Genomic DNA, 17,719 nt, shown 5'->3' with positions numbered 1-17,719 from the left:
ACATTAATAACATTATCATAATAACAACAAAGATGTGACTTTTGTATTAACATTGTAAATGAGTGTTTGTTTACAAACTCGAAAATAAAATGGCAGACTCAGATCGTGAATTGCATCTTAAATTTCATATTGTACTCGCTAACAGATATTATAGAAACTTTTGACGCTCTTCTTGACTTGCTTCGCCGTCTTCCTCCAACACAAGTACAAGACAACGTCAATATCTTGTGCGACCTGGCGCCTGAATACGCGGATGATCTACTGAGCAATGTCGACCAGCCATTAAAGGTGCTCATGGATGAAGAAAAAGGCAAGGAGTTTCTGGGATGTGACTATAACCGGGATGGAGATTCTTTCAGGTTAGTCAGGAATGTAGCCTACGGTTGAATCAACACTACCCAACGCCCAATAGATCACCATGGTCAAACAACTATCTTCCAGAACCGATTTCGGGTCCCGCTCCTTCAGCTCGCCTGCGGCAATTGGAAGCTTCGCTTAATGCTGCATTCGACACATACCGAGAAATGTACTTTGAGGGCGGTGTTTCGAGCGTGTATCTGTGGGATCTAGATGATGAGCCACAGGGCAAAGAGATGAGCTTTGCGGGTGTCGTTTTGGTTAAGAAAAGCTAGTACCAGTTTCACTTGTCTTCTTCTACATACTGACCTAACTGGCTATCAACTCATAGTCCTGCAGCCTCAAACCAACATCCCAACTTTTCCACTGGGCTCTTGGGATTCTCTGCACGTATTTGAATGTCACGAACGCGGCCGTTCAGCAAAATACAAACTTACATCTACCGTTATGCTTGTGATGGAGACCAAAACCCTAACCAAGGTTGAAGGTAAAGGTCAAGAAGACAGCGAGGGTACAGGTGGAGTGACGTTGAGTGGGAATATGACTCGGCAGGTGAGAATTGATTTTTCCTCTTTGCCCGCGCCCAAACGCTTAAGACTGCAGGCCGAGATTGATTACCCACTTCCTACATCTTCATCGCATATCTCCAACGTAGGTCGTATGGTAGAGGATATGGAAATCAAGATGCGTAACCTTCTTTCGTCTGTTTACTTTGGTAAGACCGAGGATGTCACAAACGAATTGCGAAGTCAAAATGGATTGGAAGCAAAGAGTAAGGAAGACCTTCTCAGGGCTGAACTGGCTGGAAAGCTTGGAGGTAGAAAGTAGAAAAAATGCAATGTGCCATCGTACAGAATGTGTGTGGCATAGATGTATAAGTTAAAAAACAAGGTAAATGCAATGAAGTTCATCTCAGATATCGTCTATATCTTATAACCATGCTACAACTCCTCATGTATTATTTCTTTCTTCTTCTTCTCTTCAACGGTAGGTTCGGGGCCAAGATCGGTTGGAGACGCAAGCGTTGTGGAACTTTGTGTTTGGGATTCAGTAAATTCGGGAATGTCATTGACAGACTGTGAAGCAGGAGTAACAGTCTCTTTTGCTAATGGCGAAGTTGATGAAGAGGGAAGAGAAGGTGAGGGCTTAGGCTTGCGAGGGGCCTTTCTGTTTTGAAGTCTCAAAACCTAATCCGGTATCAGTCTCACATATCAAGCAGTCTACAAATATACTTACAGTAGTTTGCAACTTCCTGCCTCGCTCTTCAAGTTCTTTTACGGTAATCACAGGGTCCTTGGTTCTGTCATTATCCAATTTGACTTGTTCCGTCATTTTTTCATCAATCCACAACGTATAATCTTTTAGCAAATCGTTCACCTCTTTCAACTCCTCTTCGGTGTATTTGGGAGGTGTCACCGGATCTTCGGGAGTAGCAGTAGCAGCAGCCTCCATAGCTAAAGTATAATTTTTTATCGCATCAACGTAGAAAAGTCGAGCTAGGTGCATTGCTTGCCGGAAATTGGTTACAGATTTGTCACGGGATTTGTACTCATTGTACCTATAGACGCCCGGTCTCTCAACATTCTTTAGTGCTTCAAACTTGGCTCTAAGAGCTTCTTCGTTTGCAATCTCAGCATTATCAGCCAACCAGTCAAAAGTCTCCTCCATGAGGATCTGTAATTTGTTTTGCTCAGTTGGAGTGGAAAAGTCTTTGAGGGCACTCTTTTCATCGCCAAGAGAAGTTGAAAGGGCATAGAGGTAAGATTCCAGAGAGTTGCGAGCCTCTTCGCGAACGGCTTTGGTAATTTCAAAGGTGGCAATGGATTGAAGTCTAGTAACGTCAGTAGAAAGCTTTGAAATACAATCCAGTACATACCGAGCATTGGTTATTCGTTTTTCTTCGCCGGACATTGATTTGATGCCTAAATGCTTCTCTCTGAATTTCAACGCCATTTTTTGATCTTTGGCTTTAGAACGATTAGCGCCATCTTGTTCTTCCTTATCTTGCTCTCCCTTGTCCGTCTCGTCTTTGCTCCCAAAAAGACCCTTGATGACACCAGCGACACCACCTTCTTTAAACTCAGTCACATTAGAGACAAGAACCGCGTTGGCAGCAGAAAGATGTCCTTTTGGATCGAGGCGCAAGGTAAGGTTGACGACAGGCTCAGAGGCAGTAAATTCGTTGAGAGCTTTTTCAATGTCATACACTTGCACAGAGAGAATTGGCTGGGGGTATAAAGAAGAATGGGCAGAAGCGGGTTGATCAATAGTCTGAATGAATTCAAGATTGATATCGCCTTTGGCAGGGAATGTAAACGTTTTTCGCTCACCCAAGATAGTGCCTTGAGGGAAGACGACACCTTTGTCGACAATGGAAATATCGCCTACACTACGTTCTTTGATCTCAATAGGTTTTACTCTAAACTGTTTGCTCAAAGCGGCGCCATAGAAAGCAGCCCCTAATACAGCCGCTTCGTCGCTATTGACATTCTGAGCAATCTTGTCTTCGCCACCAAGTACGTTTTTTAGTGCTGTTTGGACGAGAGGAACTCTGGTGTTGCCGCCAAATAGAATGACAGACGAGATGTCTTGGAGAGAAAGACCGGCGGATAGTAGAGCAGAGTTGATGGGGCTAGAGAATAATTGGCCAGCTTGGTCGAGTGCATTGTCTAATGCAGCTCGTGAAACATGAGAACGATAATCAACATCATCATAAAGTGATTCAATCTAAGTTTAAGTCAGCACATATACAAATACAGTAAAAAACCATACAGCGACGTTGGCCTCTTGATTGGCACTTAAAATATGTTTCACTCGGCTGGCTTCTTTTGCTAATTTTGCCAAAGTCTTCTTGTCATTTCTGGCGCCTTCTTTTCCACTCTTTTTGATAAAGTCTTCAAGCAAAATTTGTTGCAAGACAGTGTCTAAGAGCACTCCTCCAGCTTGCTCCCATCCAGTCCCTAATACTTCAATATGCGTGGTGTTGATGGCTGTCTTGGACTTAGGTGTAGGATAGTTACTTGTTTGGTAAAATGCAAGAACGGTAGCGGTGGTCGCCAACGCACCCGAGTCATAGACAATATGAAACTCTTTTTCACCTTGCCCAGTAGCGGAGTCAAGCGTTGGAAAGGTCCTTGTCATGGCATAGTTCAACGCTACACCAACTCCTTCACTAATCATTGCCAAGCACGACATGCCTTGAAGCTCCAGGGCATCACGATAAGCGCGACGCTGAGCATGATCCCACCAACCTGGCACAGTAACAACTACCTGATAGATCGGCTCCTTCCTCTGTCCAGGAGGCTGAATGGATTCGGCGAGGTGTCGGAAATAGGAGAGTTGATGAGCCAATAATGCGGTGGGTGTCCATCCTTCATCAGATGAAATAGCTGGCGAGATGTAGAATGGCGGCGATGGATGAGGGAATATCAGTGTGTCGTTGATGAACTTGGGCGGGGCAGGATACAGTGGTAAACGAGTTGGCGAGGACGAGCCAAGGAGTTGCTTGACGTATGGATAATGCGTATCTGGAAATCTTGTGGCCTGTTTCTCTTAAGCTCTATCTTTTAAGGAAATTAAATACTAAACACATACTGCCATCTTCGCCTCTACGCCAAAGACTCTTTCATCCCGTTTCCATCCAACGACACTGGCAATTTTACGTTTGCTATCTTTATCCAACACGACATCAAACGGGGTACCGGGTTTGACTAAAGAGAGCTTTGTGAATTCTGCTCCATAGTCGATGGCAAGCACGGCGGCCTGTATTGTTGGCGCGAAAAGCACCAGAGACAGCGCCAAAACGTGCTTTAAACGCATCTTATCAGTGGTTTTTTGAGAAAGATGTAGAGATGAAAATGGAAGATGATAATTTGAGAATAAAAATACGTGGCAATGTGGAGGTGACACGTCAAAAGAGTATTACGTAAATAGATTTCTAATCTTATCTTTTTTTGGAATTTCTACAGGGTCCTTTGAAAATGATTATTTGTTTCATTCTTTTATCTTTCTTTTATTCTTCTTTCTCTTTATAAAAAGACTAAGGAATTTAGCAACTACAAGTTTAAATCAACAAGAAGCATTCAGACTGCCATTACAGCACAACCATTTGCTAAACATTCCCGCGAGATTACAGCACAATGCCTGACGAAGACATACTTACCCCTCAGTACACTCTTGAACAGATTGAGAAGTTTAATGCTGAACTTGATGGCAAATCCCCCCAAGAGATATTGGAATGGGCCATTGATAATTGTAAAGGGCTGTATCAGACCACAGCTTTTGGTTTGTAGGCATTCCTCTGTTATAACCACGGGTAGCTGCTGACTAATATATTCTTTCCAGAACTGGTACTGCCGCCTTAGACATGGTTTCAAAGATATCGTTAGAACGTGAAAGTGTTCATCTGGTACCTCTTGTATGTGTTATTTTTGGCTCTCTATACGCCATTTTCTAACCGGTATTGCAAGATTTTCCTCGACACACTTCATCACTTTCCTGAAACTGTCGCTCTCGCTCAAATAGCCGCTGAAACCTACATTGCCCCACTACATGTCTACACTCCTCAAGGTGTCTCCAATTCAGAAGAGTTTGCTGCCAAATACGGCGATAATCTTTGGGAAACTGATGAGGCTTCGTACGATTATCTCGTCAAGGTTGAACCTGCTGCTCGGGCGTACAAAGAGTTGGGCGTCAAGGCTGTTATCACTGGACGAAGAAGAAGTCAAGGTGCTGATCGAGCAGACCTGAAGGTGCTTGAGGTGGATGAAAGAGGACTCATCAAGGTCAATCCGCTTATTGGATGGACTTTTAAGGAAGTGAAGGAGTATGTCGATAAAGAGTATGGATGTTTTGTGTTAAGTTAAGGGGTAATGCTGATAGCAACCTAGACAAGTTCCATATAATCCACTTCTTGAGAAAGGTTATAAATCTATAGGCGATGTTCATTCAACCGCTCCTCCTGACCCCAACGCCATCAGCGACTATTCTGAGCGAAGTGGCCGGTGGCAAGGAAAGTCCAAAACTGAATGTGGTTTACATTGCAACTATTTTGAAATGAAGAAAAAGTTTGAAGAAAAAACCCTAGCTGAAGATGCGGTTTCTAAAGAACAAGTATAGATAAAACGTAGATTGCCATGTATTTGTATGCAAAAACATCTTTTGACGCATGTTCAAAACGAAAGAAGATACATCATCGGCAAGCATCTTGCATGGCTTGGACGGCGCTGACAAATTTCTCTTTATCCAATAACACTATTCTGCCATACTGTTCCACGCCAAATGAGTCAGCATCGCGTGGCGCAGATGTCTTGAAAGGATATGTATGGATATGGGAAGCAACCTGTCCGAAATTCTATTAGCAGCTATATAATACCGTCATAAAGAAGACTCGCCTTGTCCATAAATTCTTCCTCTGGGTGGTACGAGAAACTTCCTGCCGAAAGTGCCAATGTATCAGCTCCCGGACCCTTCTTCTTTTTCTGAGCTCTATGGCCAACGATGAGCAATTGCTATCAGATCTGGCCGCCTACTTTTGAGAAACATCCATATCCAGACCCATGCCTTCTTCTGAGCCTTCTAGCCTGTACCCCCTTCCCCAAACTAAGAAATGGGTAAAGCATCCCTCCTCCTTGGTATCTAACTCTGCTAGCAGCATTCTATACAAATGCGGGACTAATGGCAAGGGCAAGTTGAGCATACGAAGGCAGAACACCAATGCAGGGCGGTGAGCGTGGATGGGGATGGATGGAGGGTCGAGGAAGAGTTGGAGAGGAGAGATGGATGAAATGGTGGACTCGAGGTAGTCGAGGAATGGCTTCAAAGCCGGATTATCCTACTCATCTCTATCAGACCTCTGATTATCCAGCCTGTTGACCTTCTTGAGGCCACGAACCAACCCACACGATGTTGGTTGATGTCCACAACAGTAACCAAACCCCATGGATCACTCTCCTCTCCATCAGTCTTGATGGAGCTTCCTGCTTGTAATCTCACGCCTTCGTTCAAAATCAATTCAGCAAGCGGATGTACGTCTATATGCTCCTCATCGTAGGAAAGTGTCTGACGAAGTAGGCGTTTCACAGCGATCCTGATAAATGTCATTCAAGACGTCAATTGTATTCACCATGTGTACGGCAAAAGGGACGCACTGGTCAACGTCGGGGTTGAGATTGTAAAAATCAAAGTCAACATTGACCATGCTCTATCCAAAACATTAGCATATTATTCAAAGCGTATACACCTGAATTGAAACTTCTTTAATGGGCCACTTACAACATCACTACCAGACTCGGACTCACTGTCCTCATCATCTTTTGGAACATTCTTTCTTTTCGTAGCATTGGCTGCCGAGACGGCTTCCAATATAGGATTGGATGGCATAATGAAAAGGCTTCGCTGTCTGCTCAAGCGATATACGGAACTATTCAAAGTTTTTCTCAAGTTGAAAAAAATCCAAGACATTCGAACCATATAAAATGGAGGTCCATATATTGTTACGTAAATGCCATTAAAGAAGCAGAATGCTGCAAAGCTACCAAAATACTAACAAGATATGACATGCGAGTATGCTCTGACACTGCAAGAATATATACCAGACTCCCTAATGATTCAATATTATATATGAAACTTCTTGTGATTGCTCTACAATACAACTCAGTCTTTCTAATATGCAACAGGCAGCTCAATCAACCTCGTCCTCCTCTTTTCTGCTTTCCCTTGTCCACCGCTTCTATGGAGTTTCTTCACAGCCTCTCCTGCATGCCTCTCACAATATCTTTTCCCAGATAATTCATAATATTCGTCCATTGGTTCCAGGCATGTCTGCGCACCGCTCGAAACACCACGATGGTCGCATCGGAGGTGATTTGGATGGAAACGGAGAGGATTGGAACCTGGGAGAGCGATACATGGGCCCTCAATCGGCTGACGACAGGAATGCGAAGCACACAATGTACCACTATCAGAGCGTCAGTTCTCAGCCCATTTCAAGTTTGCACTACTTACTTGGCCTCATGATAATGATACTGACACCAAGGCTTTCCATCCAACACATAAAAATCATCGCCATCAAAAGGTTTATCGCACCTTGTGCAAGTAAAGCATGCTCTGTGCCATTTTCCCTTCAGCTGGCCATCGGAGCTCGATACGGCCGACTTTTCAATAGGAAGGTTGCACTTTCGACAGGAAGGGAGATAGAGCTTCTTCCAATCTCGCTCACACAGCACAACACCATCTCGCTCAACAAAACGCTTGGAGCCGCCGACTATCTCGCCACATTTCTGACAGGTTTTTCTTTTGCGTTGGGGATTTGTCAAGTGAGCAGGCGTTGTTTGAGTGTATGAGGTTATAGAATCAGATTTTTGGCTAGCCGTGCGTCTATGACTCAAGCTTTCTGTTCTTTTGTGATCCAGCATCGGGTTGTATCCACCTGATGAGATATGGTAATTGGAGCTTGTGACGGTCGAAATTGAATCTGAAGGCCGTATCTCTTTCGTTATCTCGCTATATCCTCTTACGGTGTTATCACATGGACTGGTGCCAAACACGTCTCGATCCTCCTCATCTTCTCGAATCTGTTGAAGAATATTCCTTCCGATATCTCCAGCTGCTCGTTCTGCCAGCCCTTCATAACTTTGAGACGGTGTGACAATCTCTTCAGACTCGGGTCCACTTGTACCATATCGACCAGATTTAGACGACAATGAAGAATGTGACGAAACATCGCTACTAGAGGTTGGATATCGGTGATGCATCCTGTTACCAGCCTTTAACGGCTTGGTGTTGATGCGAAGTTCAGGAGCTCCATCGTGGTTTGACTTCGCATTGGCCGGAGGGATATTATCCAGGTCATCTTCGAGATCGAATGCAGTTCCTGTCGGACTAGCCACAAGCACTTTTTCGCCTGACAAAGGTGTATTTAATGTGTCGCTTCGAACAGGCAAACTTCCGTTCCCGTTGAGCTCTTTGACCTTTTCAAAAAAGTCTCTCTTGTTGCTCGGTTTTGCCGGACCGGCCCAAGCGCTACTACTACCGATTGAGGAGACCGAGGGGTTACTCCGGACATGCGAACTAGAGGCAACAGGGCCAGCTCGCTGGCTCATCGCCGAATGCGACCTCGGAGGGGGCCCTGTCGGTGCTTGCGATGCCACGCTCTGTGACCGCTGTGGAATAGGAGTGGTATAGGAGTGGTACAGCTCTGGCCTTGAAGACGAATGTTGCCAAGGAGCCGGCGCAGTGTTTTGATGCGGAGTCTCTGCGTGATTTTTCGCTAGAGCTACGCCAGCTCTCACGCCCCATGCAGCGGCCGCAAAGGCCCTTCGGCCAACACCTGCCATCCCAGATTCACCCCCCGTCGTTGTGTCAGGCATCTGTACCATCTCTGGTGGCGCAGACGAATAAGATCCAGCAGATTTGGGAAAAGCAGGGTTTACGGGAGACGGTGTCCATATCTGATTAGAAAAAGCAGAGGGAAAAGCGTTGGACAAAGGAGTCTGGCCGTTTGGCGATGGTCTGCGCGGAAAAGAATACTCGATGGGAGACGGGTGTGCGCTGGAAGGTCCAGCAAACGGCGGCCTGGTCGACACAGGTGACGTTTCTAGCCTCAATGTCCCCCTGGAGCCTTGTGTGCCCTTGGGTATAGCAATTTGCGAAGGACGTGGGGGAACGCGAGCATGATTCTGACACACATGCTCACCCAGAGATGAGAGCGGGATGGACGCCAAACATGATGAGCAAGTGACGTGTGGCAGGACGACTGAAGCCCGCTCAGATCCAAAACGCGGTGCAAGCAGAGACATGGTCTTGACAAGAGAATCAAACGATGACTCTTGGTCGAACCAAGGAACGTTGGCGGAGAGTTATTGTTTTTCGAAACGAAAAGAAAAGTGGATCAAGAGATAGACCTAGGAACAATTGGTCTTGCGAGATGGTCAGGGTAGGTCGCCAAACCAAGCGTGCTCCAACCGTTACTAAACGCGTACAAGGACTCTCGCCGCTCGGACCTCTCGAAAGCCGTCGGCACGGTAGCAACAAGAGTTGAGGTGGTGACGAGTACGCGAATTGTCTGGACGAGGATGCTGAAGGAAAAGAACGGTGGTAACAATCGCGGTCGGTGGCAGAGAAATCCTTGTTGCTGTTGTCTACGCTGCCTTTACTACTATTCTCTATAGGTGGCGAACGTCGACCATATGTTGAAGGACTTGATGAAGGATTGCAGAGGGGGCGATGCGTTGCCAACGTGTATGCAAGGCTACGCGATGCGGGTGGTTGAGTAGAGATCAATTAAGTGACGGAAAAGAATGTAGAATGGAGAGATGAGAAAAAAAGAGAAAGAAAATGAAAAGGATGAAAAGAGATAGATTGAAGGAATGGTTGAGTAGGATAAACAGAATTAAAAATGGATTTGGATATTACAAAACCACTTTGACCCTTTCACTCCATCCTTTGTTTCCAGCTGGAGCATACAGCGCCGGATCAATTTACCTGATTAAAATATTCGCCGTAACTATTTCTAGGACTTGAAAGAATAAAGAATAGTAGCAGTTTGGAATGCAGGATGATTCCAATGCATACACCATAGTGCTAGAGAGGTAGCGTATGCTGGCAGCGAAAACACAGTGGTGATGGCAGTATGCCCAGCGTGTTGAGAGACTGGATGGAAGGCAATTCCTGATACGGAGAATAGTTCAGCCATGCAATAAAAAGAATGCGCTACTCGTTAGTAGATGATTCTGGCTTTTGGCGCATGTGTTCAGGCGAAAAGAGTCATGCAGAGACCAAGCGTGGCTTTTGAGGGGCTGTAAAAGGGATGGGCTGAGTGATAGATACACCCATGGAAACGGGAACTACTCTGGCAATTATGCAAGGTTGAACGGAGGTTTCGAAAATCTGGACATATGGCATAGCACTGCGGCTGTCAGCGCAAGAGTACATGCCATGTACGATTCATCTAGGACGCAAGCTCTGCACCCCAAATACCAACAGCTCCGTCTTCGGCAGCACTGACAAGCTTGTCCTCTTTCCATCTCACATCGAATACCGCTCCCTCGCGATGGCCAACAAGCACCCCTGACGGCCTCACCGTTGTCCCGCCTCCTTTGTAGCTGGCAACGGCAGGTCTTGCCGCATCACGCGGAGGGTAGTATGCCGGCGACGCAAGGTATGGCCTTTCGGAGCTTTCCATAGATATGCGTCTATTGGCATCAAGAGCGCGCAAGGCAAGAGGGTCGTCGGGTCGAGATGGCTGAATGCTGTCCGCGTTGCCAACATCGGTGCAGCCTTCGCGGTTCCATATATATACCGAGCCATCCTCTGAACCACCAATCACTAGCGAGGCAGAATAGGCAAATCCGCAGCGAATGAGATTTTTGGAGGTGTTTTGGTGGTTTATATATCGATATATGCTCCGTTGCTAAGAGTGCGTCAATCACGCACAAGTTGGTACCACGCTTAGACTCACCATGCGAAGATCCCAGAGTCTGTTTGAGTTGTCCTTGCAGCCGGCAAGAATATACTTGCCATCATTGTCAAACTCCACAGAGGTGACCTCACCAAGGCAGTCGGTCAGGGTGTTGATGCAGACTCCGCCTACGGCATCCCATAGGCGCACGTGTTTATCTTTGGATCTAGATTGTAATCAACAAGTGCGGTTCCATGATAGAGATCCTACCGACCCAGATGCAATCATATTTCCGGTGGAATCGTAGGTGACTGCAAGAGTGCTTTGACTGTGGCCAGAAAAAGTTCGCAACTGCTTGCCCGTCTCGACATCCCATGATCTGAGTATTCGGTCGTACGAAGCAGATACCACTTGATCCTGATAATGATCAGCCTTCGCTACCGACGCTGACAAAGAACATACTTGACGACTCGGCCGCCACTTGACGCTATACACATCGCCACCGTTGCCTAGCATCACACCTCTGCAATCACCGTCGTTCACCGACCATAGTCGTATGGTTCCGTCACCTGAGGCACTAGCTACATAAGACCCAGAAGGTGACGCCGAACAACTCCAAATCCTGGATGAATGGCCCGATAAGATATGCGATAAGGATCCGTCTTCTGTGGAAAAGATTCGCAGTGTGCAGTCTGAAGAACCGCTCACGCCAAAAAGGCTGGTAGGTCCGATCAGATCGACACATTTAACATTGGCAGTGTGTCCTTGAACGAGTCTAAGCAGAGTAGAAGGCATTTCTTGAGAGCTGTAATCCTGCAACAATCTGTGTCTACGTCAATGGCGATCACTTGTTAGAGAAAAGCCGCACGAAGGTATTTTGACGATGCTGTCGTCTCTTCTTCCAACTTGCCCAACTTGCCAAGCAGCCGCTTGTCTCAAAAGTGTCTGTAATCGATTGGGTGGAATGTATCTCTTTCGTTCCACTATTGCAAGATTAGTGCAAGGCGCTCATGCTAGAAATACAATTAGACTCACAATTCTCGCCTCTTTCTGAATCCATCAACTCTTTCCAAACACCTACTAACCGATCTCGTTCTGGCCCAACTCCTGCCCAATCCCGGAAAGTTGGTGCATCGTGCACTGTGCTAGCAGATGTGAGATAGGACAACGAGTAAAAGTCATACGGGACAGGCTGATAGTGTTCTAAAGCCTTCAATCGTTTCTGAAGAAGGTTGAATGCTTTTTGAGATTCTCTGTTTTCAACATGCTCGAGAAATTGCTGACGATAGACAAGATAAAGAAAAGCTTTCTGCGTCTGAGGGCGAAGCAGCCCCGGTTGAGCAATCAACTTCTCTATTGAACCCCAATCACCATCTGAATCATAAATCAGCCACCTAGACCAGATTCACCCTGATGTCCAAGTAGTTTACCAAGGATGGCCCGCTCTACATCCTCCATATGCTCCTCCCTCGTACTGCCATCTGCCCCCGTACCAAGTACTTGCTCATTCCATATTCTTGCGGCAGCAGGTACACTACAGGATTCAAGATATTGTCCAATGAGCAGATCAATTTCCTACATGGACAGATTGCGATTAGCCCAGTCGACCAACTAACTCAATTGGTGTCATAGAGTCTTCGCACCTGCTCAAGGATGCTCTCGTCAAAGACAACTCTGTCTAATCGAGGTACTTTCTCATGTTGACGGGGGTTTATCTCCAAAGTTGCGACAGATGGAGCTGCAAGTCGAGAAGGACCAGCAATGGTATTGGAAGACATCGCTCTTCGGGCCAAGCTGGAGACTTAAAAATGATGATGCTTCTTTTTCGTAGTATGGTGTATTGTATAGATGTGGTTCATCGTTACTTTCGTCCTTTATGTCACCTCTTGAAAGTATATGTGATCGTTACGTAATTTTTATTTCATTTGGGATGAATCGATATACAATTGTACGCTGCAAGATCGTTGCATTGGTTCTTTATATACATATATATGTGTTGCTATTTATTGACAAGATGTAGGCATCAATAATCGGTCTTTCAACCATCGCCTGTTAGCTTCCAAAAGAAACCAGAGCCGCATTTAGAAAATCCTGGAGACTGGAAAGATACAATTTGCACGTAGCTGAATATCTGAAGCTATAGCATACAAATTCAACAAGAAATCTCAGCCTCTTGAGGCCAACCTCATGCCATACTTTCTTTCTCTCCAACTTTGAGTTTATCTCATCGACTATTCTGAATCACTAGTTATTATCCATATCTTATCGATAAAGCGACTTCAGGCACTATCTTCCGGCTATCAACTTTGATTGATCGGACCGAAAAATAATTGGATTTTACTGTAATCTTTTTAAGTCTTGATCAAATTGTCGTAGGAACTAGTTCGTTCCGTTTCCGTTTCTCAATACATTTCGCTTGGTATAAGAGATATAGGCTTTGCGATGGGATGCACGGAATGTGTTAAGAATTGTAGTTGCAGGAGTATAGATGTTGGAGAAGTATTATGTGGTTGGAAATTCACGGCCGAAATCAAGCCCTCCCCTCTATCATGCTACAACTCAGAGATCGCTGGCGGGACAAAGATCTACCATACTTTGGCCTATACAATCAAAATCTCAGTTGAAGGCTGATCCTTTCCCAATCCATCTCCATCTCGCCAAATCCTTGTCGCACACCACCATCCACCCCCTTCACAGGATGCCTACAGGGAATGACGGCCTGGAAAATATATCTACACCCTTACCAGCATGTATATAACGGCTAGAAAAGAGATTATTGAGAGATCCAGATGTGGAGAGACAGGTGGGCATGGAAGATCATGATGTTGGACCGCTACCCGAAGGAGTATTAGAAGCGTGAGGGTGTGTGGCTGCTGCTTTCATAGTGCTATAGCGTTTTTTCGCCATCAATGCGCCAATTCTTCTCGATGCGAATAACTCACCTTCAGGAGTTTTAGGATACTCCATCACCATACAACAAACAGGACCAATGATAATTTGAGCACTCTCGAGCATGCTAACTGTTTAATTTGGCGTTCGGACGATATTTGTCCTGTCTATCCTCGGGTCTTCAATATCAGTCTATGCCTTTTGGGTCACTTCGTCAATCAACCTTGCTATCGCTATCATAGGGCTAGTGGCATATGAAGGTTCCAGTGGTGCATGTATTGTCCTTGTGGGACAGTCACTCCAACTAGAGAATTTGGAATGAGATTGAGAATGCTCTGTTCGACGACGTCAGTGTTGGCTTTAGTAAGACCCGTCATTTGTGACTGTAAGTCGCTCAACGACTCAACATTGTTTCACACTTATCTTGTACACAGCTTTTAATATTTGCCATATCAAATGGAGACAATTTTTCGCATGCTGGTCTTTTTGTAGGCCCTACACATCTTGTAGGAGTCATTGTCACTGTAGCACCACGCCTTGTTCAAGTTTTGAGGGATTGTTATGGTTGAGTGCTTAAAGATTCAGATCCATGATGTATGCTTGAGGATATTGAAAAACAGATGAAGGGATAGCTTGTAGAGCAGAACAATGTGCAAATATATTATCTTTAAAATAGTTTAATGGTTATAAAACAATTAATGTTAGAATTGATAATGATATAACAATGAAGCCCCCCCTGACTCAAAAACACTCATGTACGCGTCAACCCGTCGCGAGGCGCGTCGGTGTTGTGATATTAATTTCAATGTTGCATTTAGACATTGTTTCTCTTTCATGTTCTCAATAATATCTAACTCTTGTATGGTGCCTCCATCAAATACTGTTCGCCATTGGAGAGCCTACCCATCTTTTGCAACCCGTCCAATATCACTTTTGTCTATATCTTATGACTACGAAGAACACATGTGGCAACCCTATGTTTCTCCAATGGATGGAAGGTGCGTTGTGAACTTATCCTTCAATGTGTGCTAGCTAAGTGTTGTTCTTAGAGATTCGAGACGCCGCTCGCGAAAAAGGCTCGAGGTCAGCAGAATCATACCACAAAGCATGTCGTTCTCTTGAAGTATGCCCCGTCACTTATCAACATCCCCGTGATCTTGTTGTCCTTGCCCATATCGGTATCAAGACGGTCTCGATGTTGGAGAAGAGATGGATAGAATGGCGTAAAGAGAATGGAACAGACCACGTTCAGGACAATGACAGTGAGGTTTTTCTTACAGTACTATGAATAAAAGTTGACATATATAGAATCTCCATTTCAGCCTTCCGCTGAGTCGCAAAACACAGAGAAGGACAAGATTTCCATCTGTCCCGCTCCAATTAATGTTGAACAGCTACAATCTGGATGCTCTCAAAGTGCTGCAAAACGCAAAAGAGCAACCATACCTAGGCTATACACCCCTCTTAGAGGTTCTGGAGCGTATGGAATTCTTATCGCTCTAGTTCTCGCCATCGATCAACCTGATTCCTGTACTCAAGTCTTTTTGACGAAATCTGAAATTATTCGTGTGGCTAAGCTTTACTGTGAAACGTCTTATGAGCAATCAGCGCCGGGGTCTTATTCTACAGCCTGGAGCGGGATGAAGACGTTAGTGAGTAAGGGTTGTGTTTATGTCACTGGCAATCCTCATAAATATTGCTTGACAGAGGCGGGATAGTGAGTTTTTCTTTGCTTGAGATGCTTTCACTCTTACAGCCTATTCAAGCAATGTAGGTGTGACTATCAGAAATCTCCGGCCAGAATTCGCCCACATGACAAAACAACCCTTTTGTCAAATCTCTTTAGACAAAGCAAGCAACCTCGTTTCTGAGCCATATAACCCACGCTCGTCCCCTCCGCTCGAAACGGATAACGGGTCTTCAAATATCCAGAGGAATTTCTCTTCTACTTACGCCTCTCCATCAAATCCCCTCTCGCCATCTGCTTCTGTTCTAGAAACATTTGATAATGTCGACGTTACTTCTAGTGATCGCTTTCATTTTTGGTATATCACATCCTCCGGCTCGCGTACGCCAATGATGACGTTTGCTCACCTTCGTCTTGATCCAGACAAGTTCATTAATTTACGGCGGATTGAATTTAAATACTCACAACGGAGCCACCCATTTGTGGCTCAACTGCGATTAGTGGATGACTTTTCCACTGCAAAACTGAGAGATCATAGCAAAATACCAACACTATATGCTTATATGATGGAAGCTGATGCGCCGCCAAAGTGCAGTATGTTTGGCACTGAGAATGGCCTCATTGAAGCTGAGATGATTGGATGTGATAGCGCTGGCTTGTTGGGTATTGACTCACCGAATGTAGTTGTATCTAAGCCATCAAAAGTAGCAACAGGCAAAAGCTCGTCATCCAATCTCTCCGACGAAGAGCATATACTACCACTTGCAAAGAGAAGGCCTCCAACAGATTTGCCAGCTTCAGATGTTACCATACAAACAAACATTTGTACTAGTGATATCTCTTTGCATTCTAGCAAGGATGGTCCCCCATCACAAACTTCATCTTCCTTAAGACTCAATCGTTACGACAATCTGCTCATCGAGAAGCCAAGCGTATTTCCAGGACCAAAAATCTCTCGTGCTGCGACTGCGACTGCGACTGCCTCTATTGTCCAACCGCGAGCGGCATCACTTTCGTCTCTTACCCACATATCATCGCATAGCTCAAACACCCCTAGTAGATCTTTTTCATCAACAGCTGTCCTACAATCCCAAAGCACCATCTCACATGGTGCTTCCCATCTTTCCAGTGATGATCTGTCACCTACTCCTTTGCCTGACGGTTCTGGCGACAATATTATCTCTCCATCCAACTTGGAACCTACAGGTATTCCGCCCTTCTCTGCATCCGATGCCATAATATTTCCCACGGACTCTTACGATATTATTCTCGTTGTCGACACGCGTGAAGTCGAGTCTAAAACAAGTCGAGACAAGATTACGGAAACGCTGGGGCAAAGAGGAATCCGCGTTGAGACAAGAGCGCTTAAGTTGGGCGATATGTGTTGGGTAGCTCAAAAAAAGGATGGATTGGGTGGTGAAGAGGATGAATGCATATTAGACTATGTTGTGGAAAGAAAACGTTTGGACGATTTGGTTAGTTCTATCAAGGATGGAAGGTATAATGAACAGTGTGTACGTGGCTTCTGTTTTAGTTCGTTGCGTTGTTACTGACTCTGGGCAGTTTCGACTCCAGAATGCTTGTCTCACAAACGTCTACTATATCGTTGAAGATTGGCAAGTTAATCAACGGATGGAACAGAACGGTTTGGCAATCATGACTTGTAAATCCCAAATACAAGTTCACAATCGATTTTTTCTTAAAGAGACGCACAGTTTGGCAGAAACAATCAATTTTCTCGCTGTCATGACAAATGTCATCAAGACTTTACATAGGGGAAAACCTCTTCAAGTCATCCCCACACGTTTTCTCTCACGCCTAACGTACAAACCTCTACAAACATACTTGAAACTCAAACATCCTGATGAAATCTTTCATACGTCTTTTAATGCATATCAAGAGTTGAACGACAAGTCTGCGTCACAGACGCTTAAAGGGAGGTTTGCGAGGATGATGATGACAATCAAGGGTATGAGTGCTGAGCGAGCATCTTCTCTTTTAGATCAGTGGGACACACCCCGTGAACTGTGGGAGAGCATGAAAGAGAGAAATGCTCTACCAGATAATTCAACCCAAGATCAATCGCAGGGTCGAGCAAGGAAGAGGAGGAGTAGCAAGGGGTTCTTCTTCGCAGAGAGAGTTCAGGGAGAGGCCAGACGAAAAATAGGGGATGCGTTGAGCGAATCAGTAAGTGTTGAGTATCTCGATGAAGTAGGTTACGCTGATGGGTGTCAAGCTTTGGACCGCCTTAATGGGTTGACAATATCTCTTGTATTTGTATTCTTAGCACCTTGAGGACACTTTTATGAGTTTACATTTATCTTATTCACGTTTTGTCGTATACCACTTTTATAACAATCTTGAGCATTATACATCTGAGGCACATT

The 17,719-nt window shown here is 45.1% G+C and overlaps 8 protein-coding genes across 8 annotated transcripts; 4 read left to right on the top strand and 4 right to left on the bottom strand.

Annotated features, from left to right (window-relative positions):
• Positions 1–89: 89 nt before the first annotated feature.
• L203_101886 (uncharacterized protein) lies at positions 90–1,185 on the top strand (the record flags this gene model as incomplete). Its single annotated transcript, XM_066211317.1, has 5 exons — positions 90–105; positions 155–359; positions 413–627; positions 689–909; positions 961–1,185. The coding sequence occupies 5 exons, from the start codon at positions 90–92 to the stop codon at positions 1,183–1,185; spliced, it is 882 nt and encodes a 293-aa protein (XP_066067414.1).
• A 113-nt stretch (positions 1,186–1,298) lies between these two features.
• On the bottom strand, positions 1,299–4,176 carry L203_101885 (uncharacterized protein; the record flags this gene model as incomplete). The annotated part of the gene is made up of 5 exons (XM_066211316.1): positions 1,299–1,544; positions 1,594–2,188; positions 2,234–3,084; positions 3,130–3,900; positions 3,952–4,176. 5 exons carry the CDS (start codon positions 4,174–4,176, stop codon positions 1,299–1,301), a joined length of 2,688 nt encoding a protein of 895 aa, XP_066067413.1.
• A 320-nt stretch (positions 4,177–4,496) lies between these two features.
• Positions 4,497–5,475, top strand: L203_101884 (phosphoadenosine phosphosulfate reductase; the record flags this gene model as incomplete). Its single annotated transcript, XM_066211315.1, has 4 exons — positions 4,497–4,645; positions 4,702–4,774; positions 4,827–5,197; positions 5,247–5,475. 4 exons carry the CDS (start codon positions 4,497–4,499, stop codon positions 5,473–5,475), a joined length of 822 nt encoding a protein of 273 aa, XP_066067412.1.
• A 73-nt stretch (positions 5,476–5,548) lies between these two features.
• L203_101883 (uncharacterized protein) lies at positions 5,549–6,738 on the bottom strand (the record flags this gene model as incomplete). The annotated part of the gene is made up of 6 exons (XM_066211314.1): positions 5,549–5,698; positions 5,751–5,844; positions 5,889–6,190; positions 6,259–6,445; positions 6,507–6,559; positions 6,631–6,738. The coding sequence occupies 6 exons, from the start codon at positions 6,736–6,738 to the stop codon at positions 5,549–5,551; spliced, it is 894 nt and encodes a 297-aa protein (XP_066067411.1).
• Positions 6,739–7,020: 282 nt separating this feature from the next.
• On the bottom strand, positions 7,021–9,155 carry L203_101882 (uncharacterized protein; the record flags this gene model as incomplete). The annotated part of the gene is made up of 2 exons (XM_066211313.1): positions 7,021–7,315; positions 7,363–9,155. 2 exons carry the CDS (start codon positions 9,153–9,155, stop codon positions 7,021–7,023), a joined length of 2,088 nt encoding a protein of 695 aa, XP_066067410.1.
• Positions 9,156–9,283: 128 nt separating this feature from the next.
• L203_101881 (uncharacterized protein) lies at positions 9,284–9,628 on the top strand (the record flags this gene model as incomplete). The annotated part of the gene is made up of 3 exons (XM_066211312.1): positions 9,284–9,292; positions 9,342–9,465; positions 9,528–9,628. 3 exons carry the CDS (start codon positions 9,284–9,286, stop codon positions 9,626–9,628), a joined length of 234 nt encoding a protein of 77 aa, XP_066067409.1.
• A 678-nt stretch (positions 9,629–10,306) lies between these two features.
• On the bottom strand, positions 10,307–12,534 carry L203_101880 (uncharacterized protein; the record flags this gene model as incomplete). The annotated part of the gene is made up of 8 exons (XM_066211311.1): positions 10,307–10,768; positions 10,817–10,982; positions 11,031–11,173; positions 11,219–11,579; positions 11,625–11,739; positions 11,792–12,130; positions 12,187–12,331; positions 12,400–12,534. The coding sequence occupies 8 exons, from the start codon at positions 12,532–12,534 to the stop codon at positions 10,307–10,309; spliced, it is 1,866 nt and encodes a 621-aa protein (XP_066067408.1).
• A 2,057-nt stretch (positions 12,535–14,591) lies between these two features.
• L203_101879 (uncharacterized protein) lies at positions 14,592–17,592 on the top strand (the record flags this gene model as incomplete). The annotated part of the gene is made up of 6 exons (XM_066211310.1): positions 14,592–14,643; positions 14,695–14,907; positions 14,954–15,362; positions 15,412–16,846; positions 16,896–17,519; positions 17,569–17,592. The coding sequence occupies 6 exons, from the start codon at positions 14,592–14,594 to the stop codon at positions 17,590–17,592; spliced, it is 2,757 nt and encodes a 918-aa protein (XP_066067407.1).
• Between the last annotated feature and the right edge of the window lie 127 nt (positions 17,593–17,719).

Source organism: Cryptococcus depauperatus, chromosome 2 (assembly GCF_001720195.1).
Source record: "Cryptococcus depauperatus CBS 7841 chromosome 2, complete sequence".
In the NCBI taxonomy this organism is placed as follows: Eukaryota; Fungi; Basidiomycota; class Tremellomycetes; order Tremellales; family Cryptococcaceae; genus Cryptococcus; species Cryptococcus depauperatus.
The sequence above is the reverse complement of the archived record's forward strand: the minus strand, read 5'-3'. Positions and strand labels throughout refer to the sequence as shown.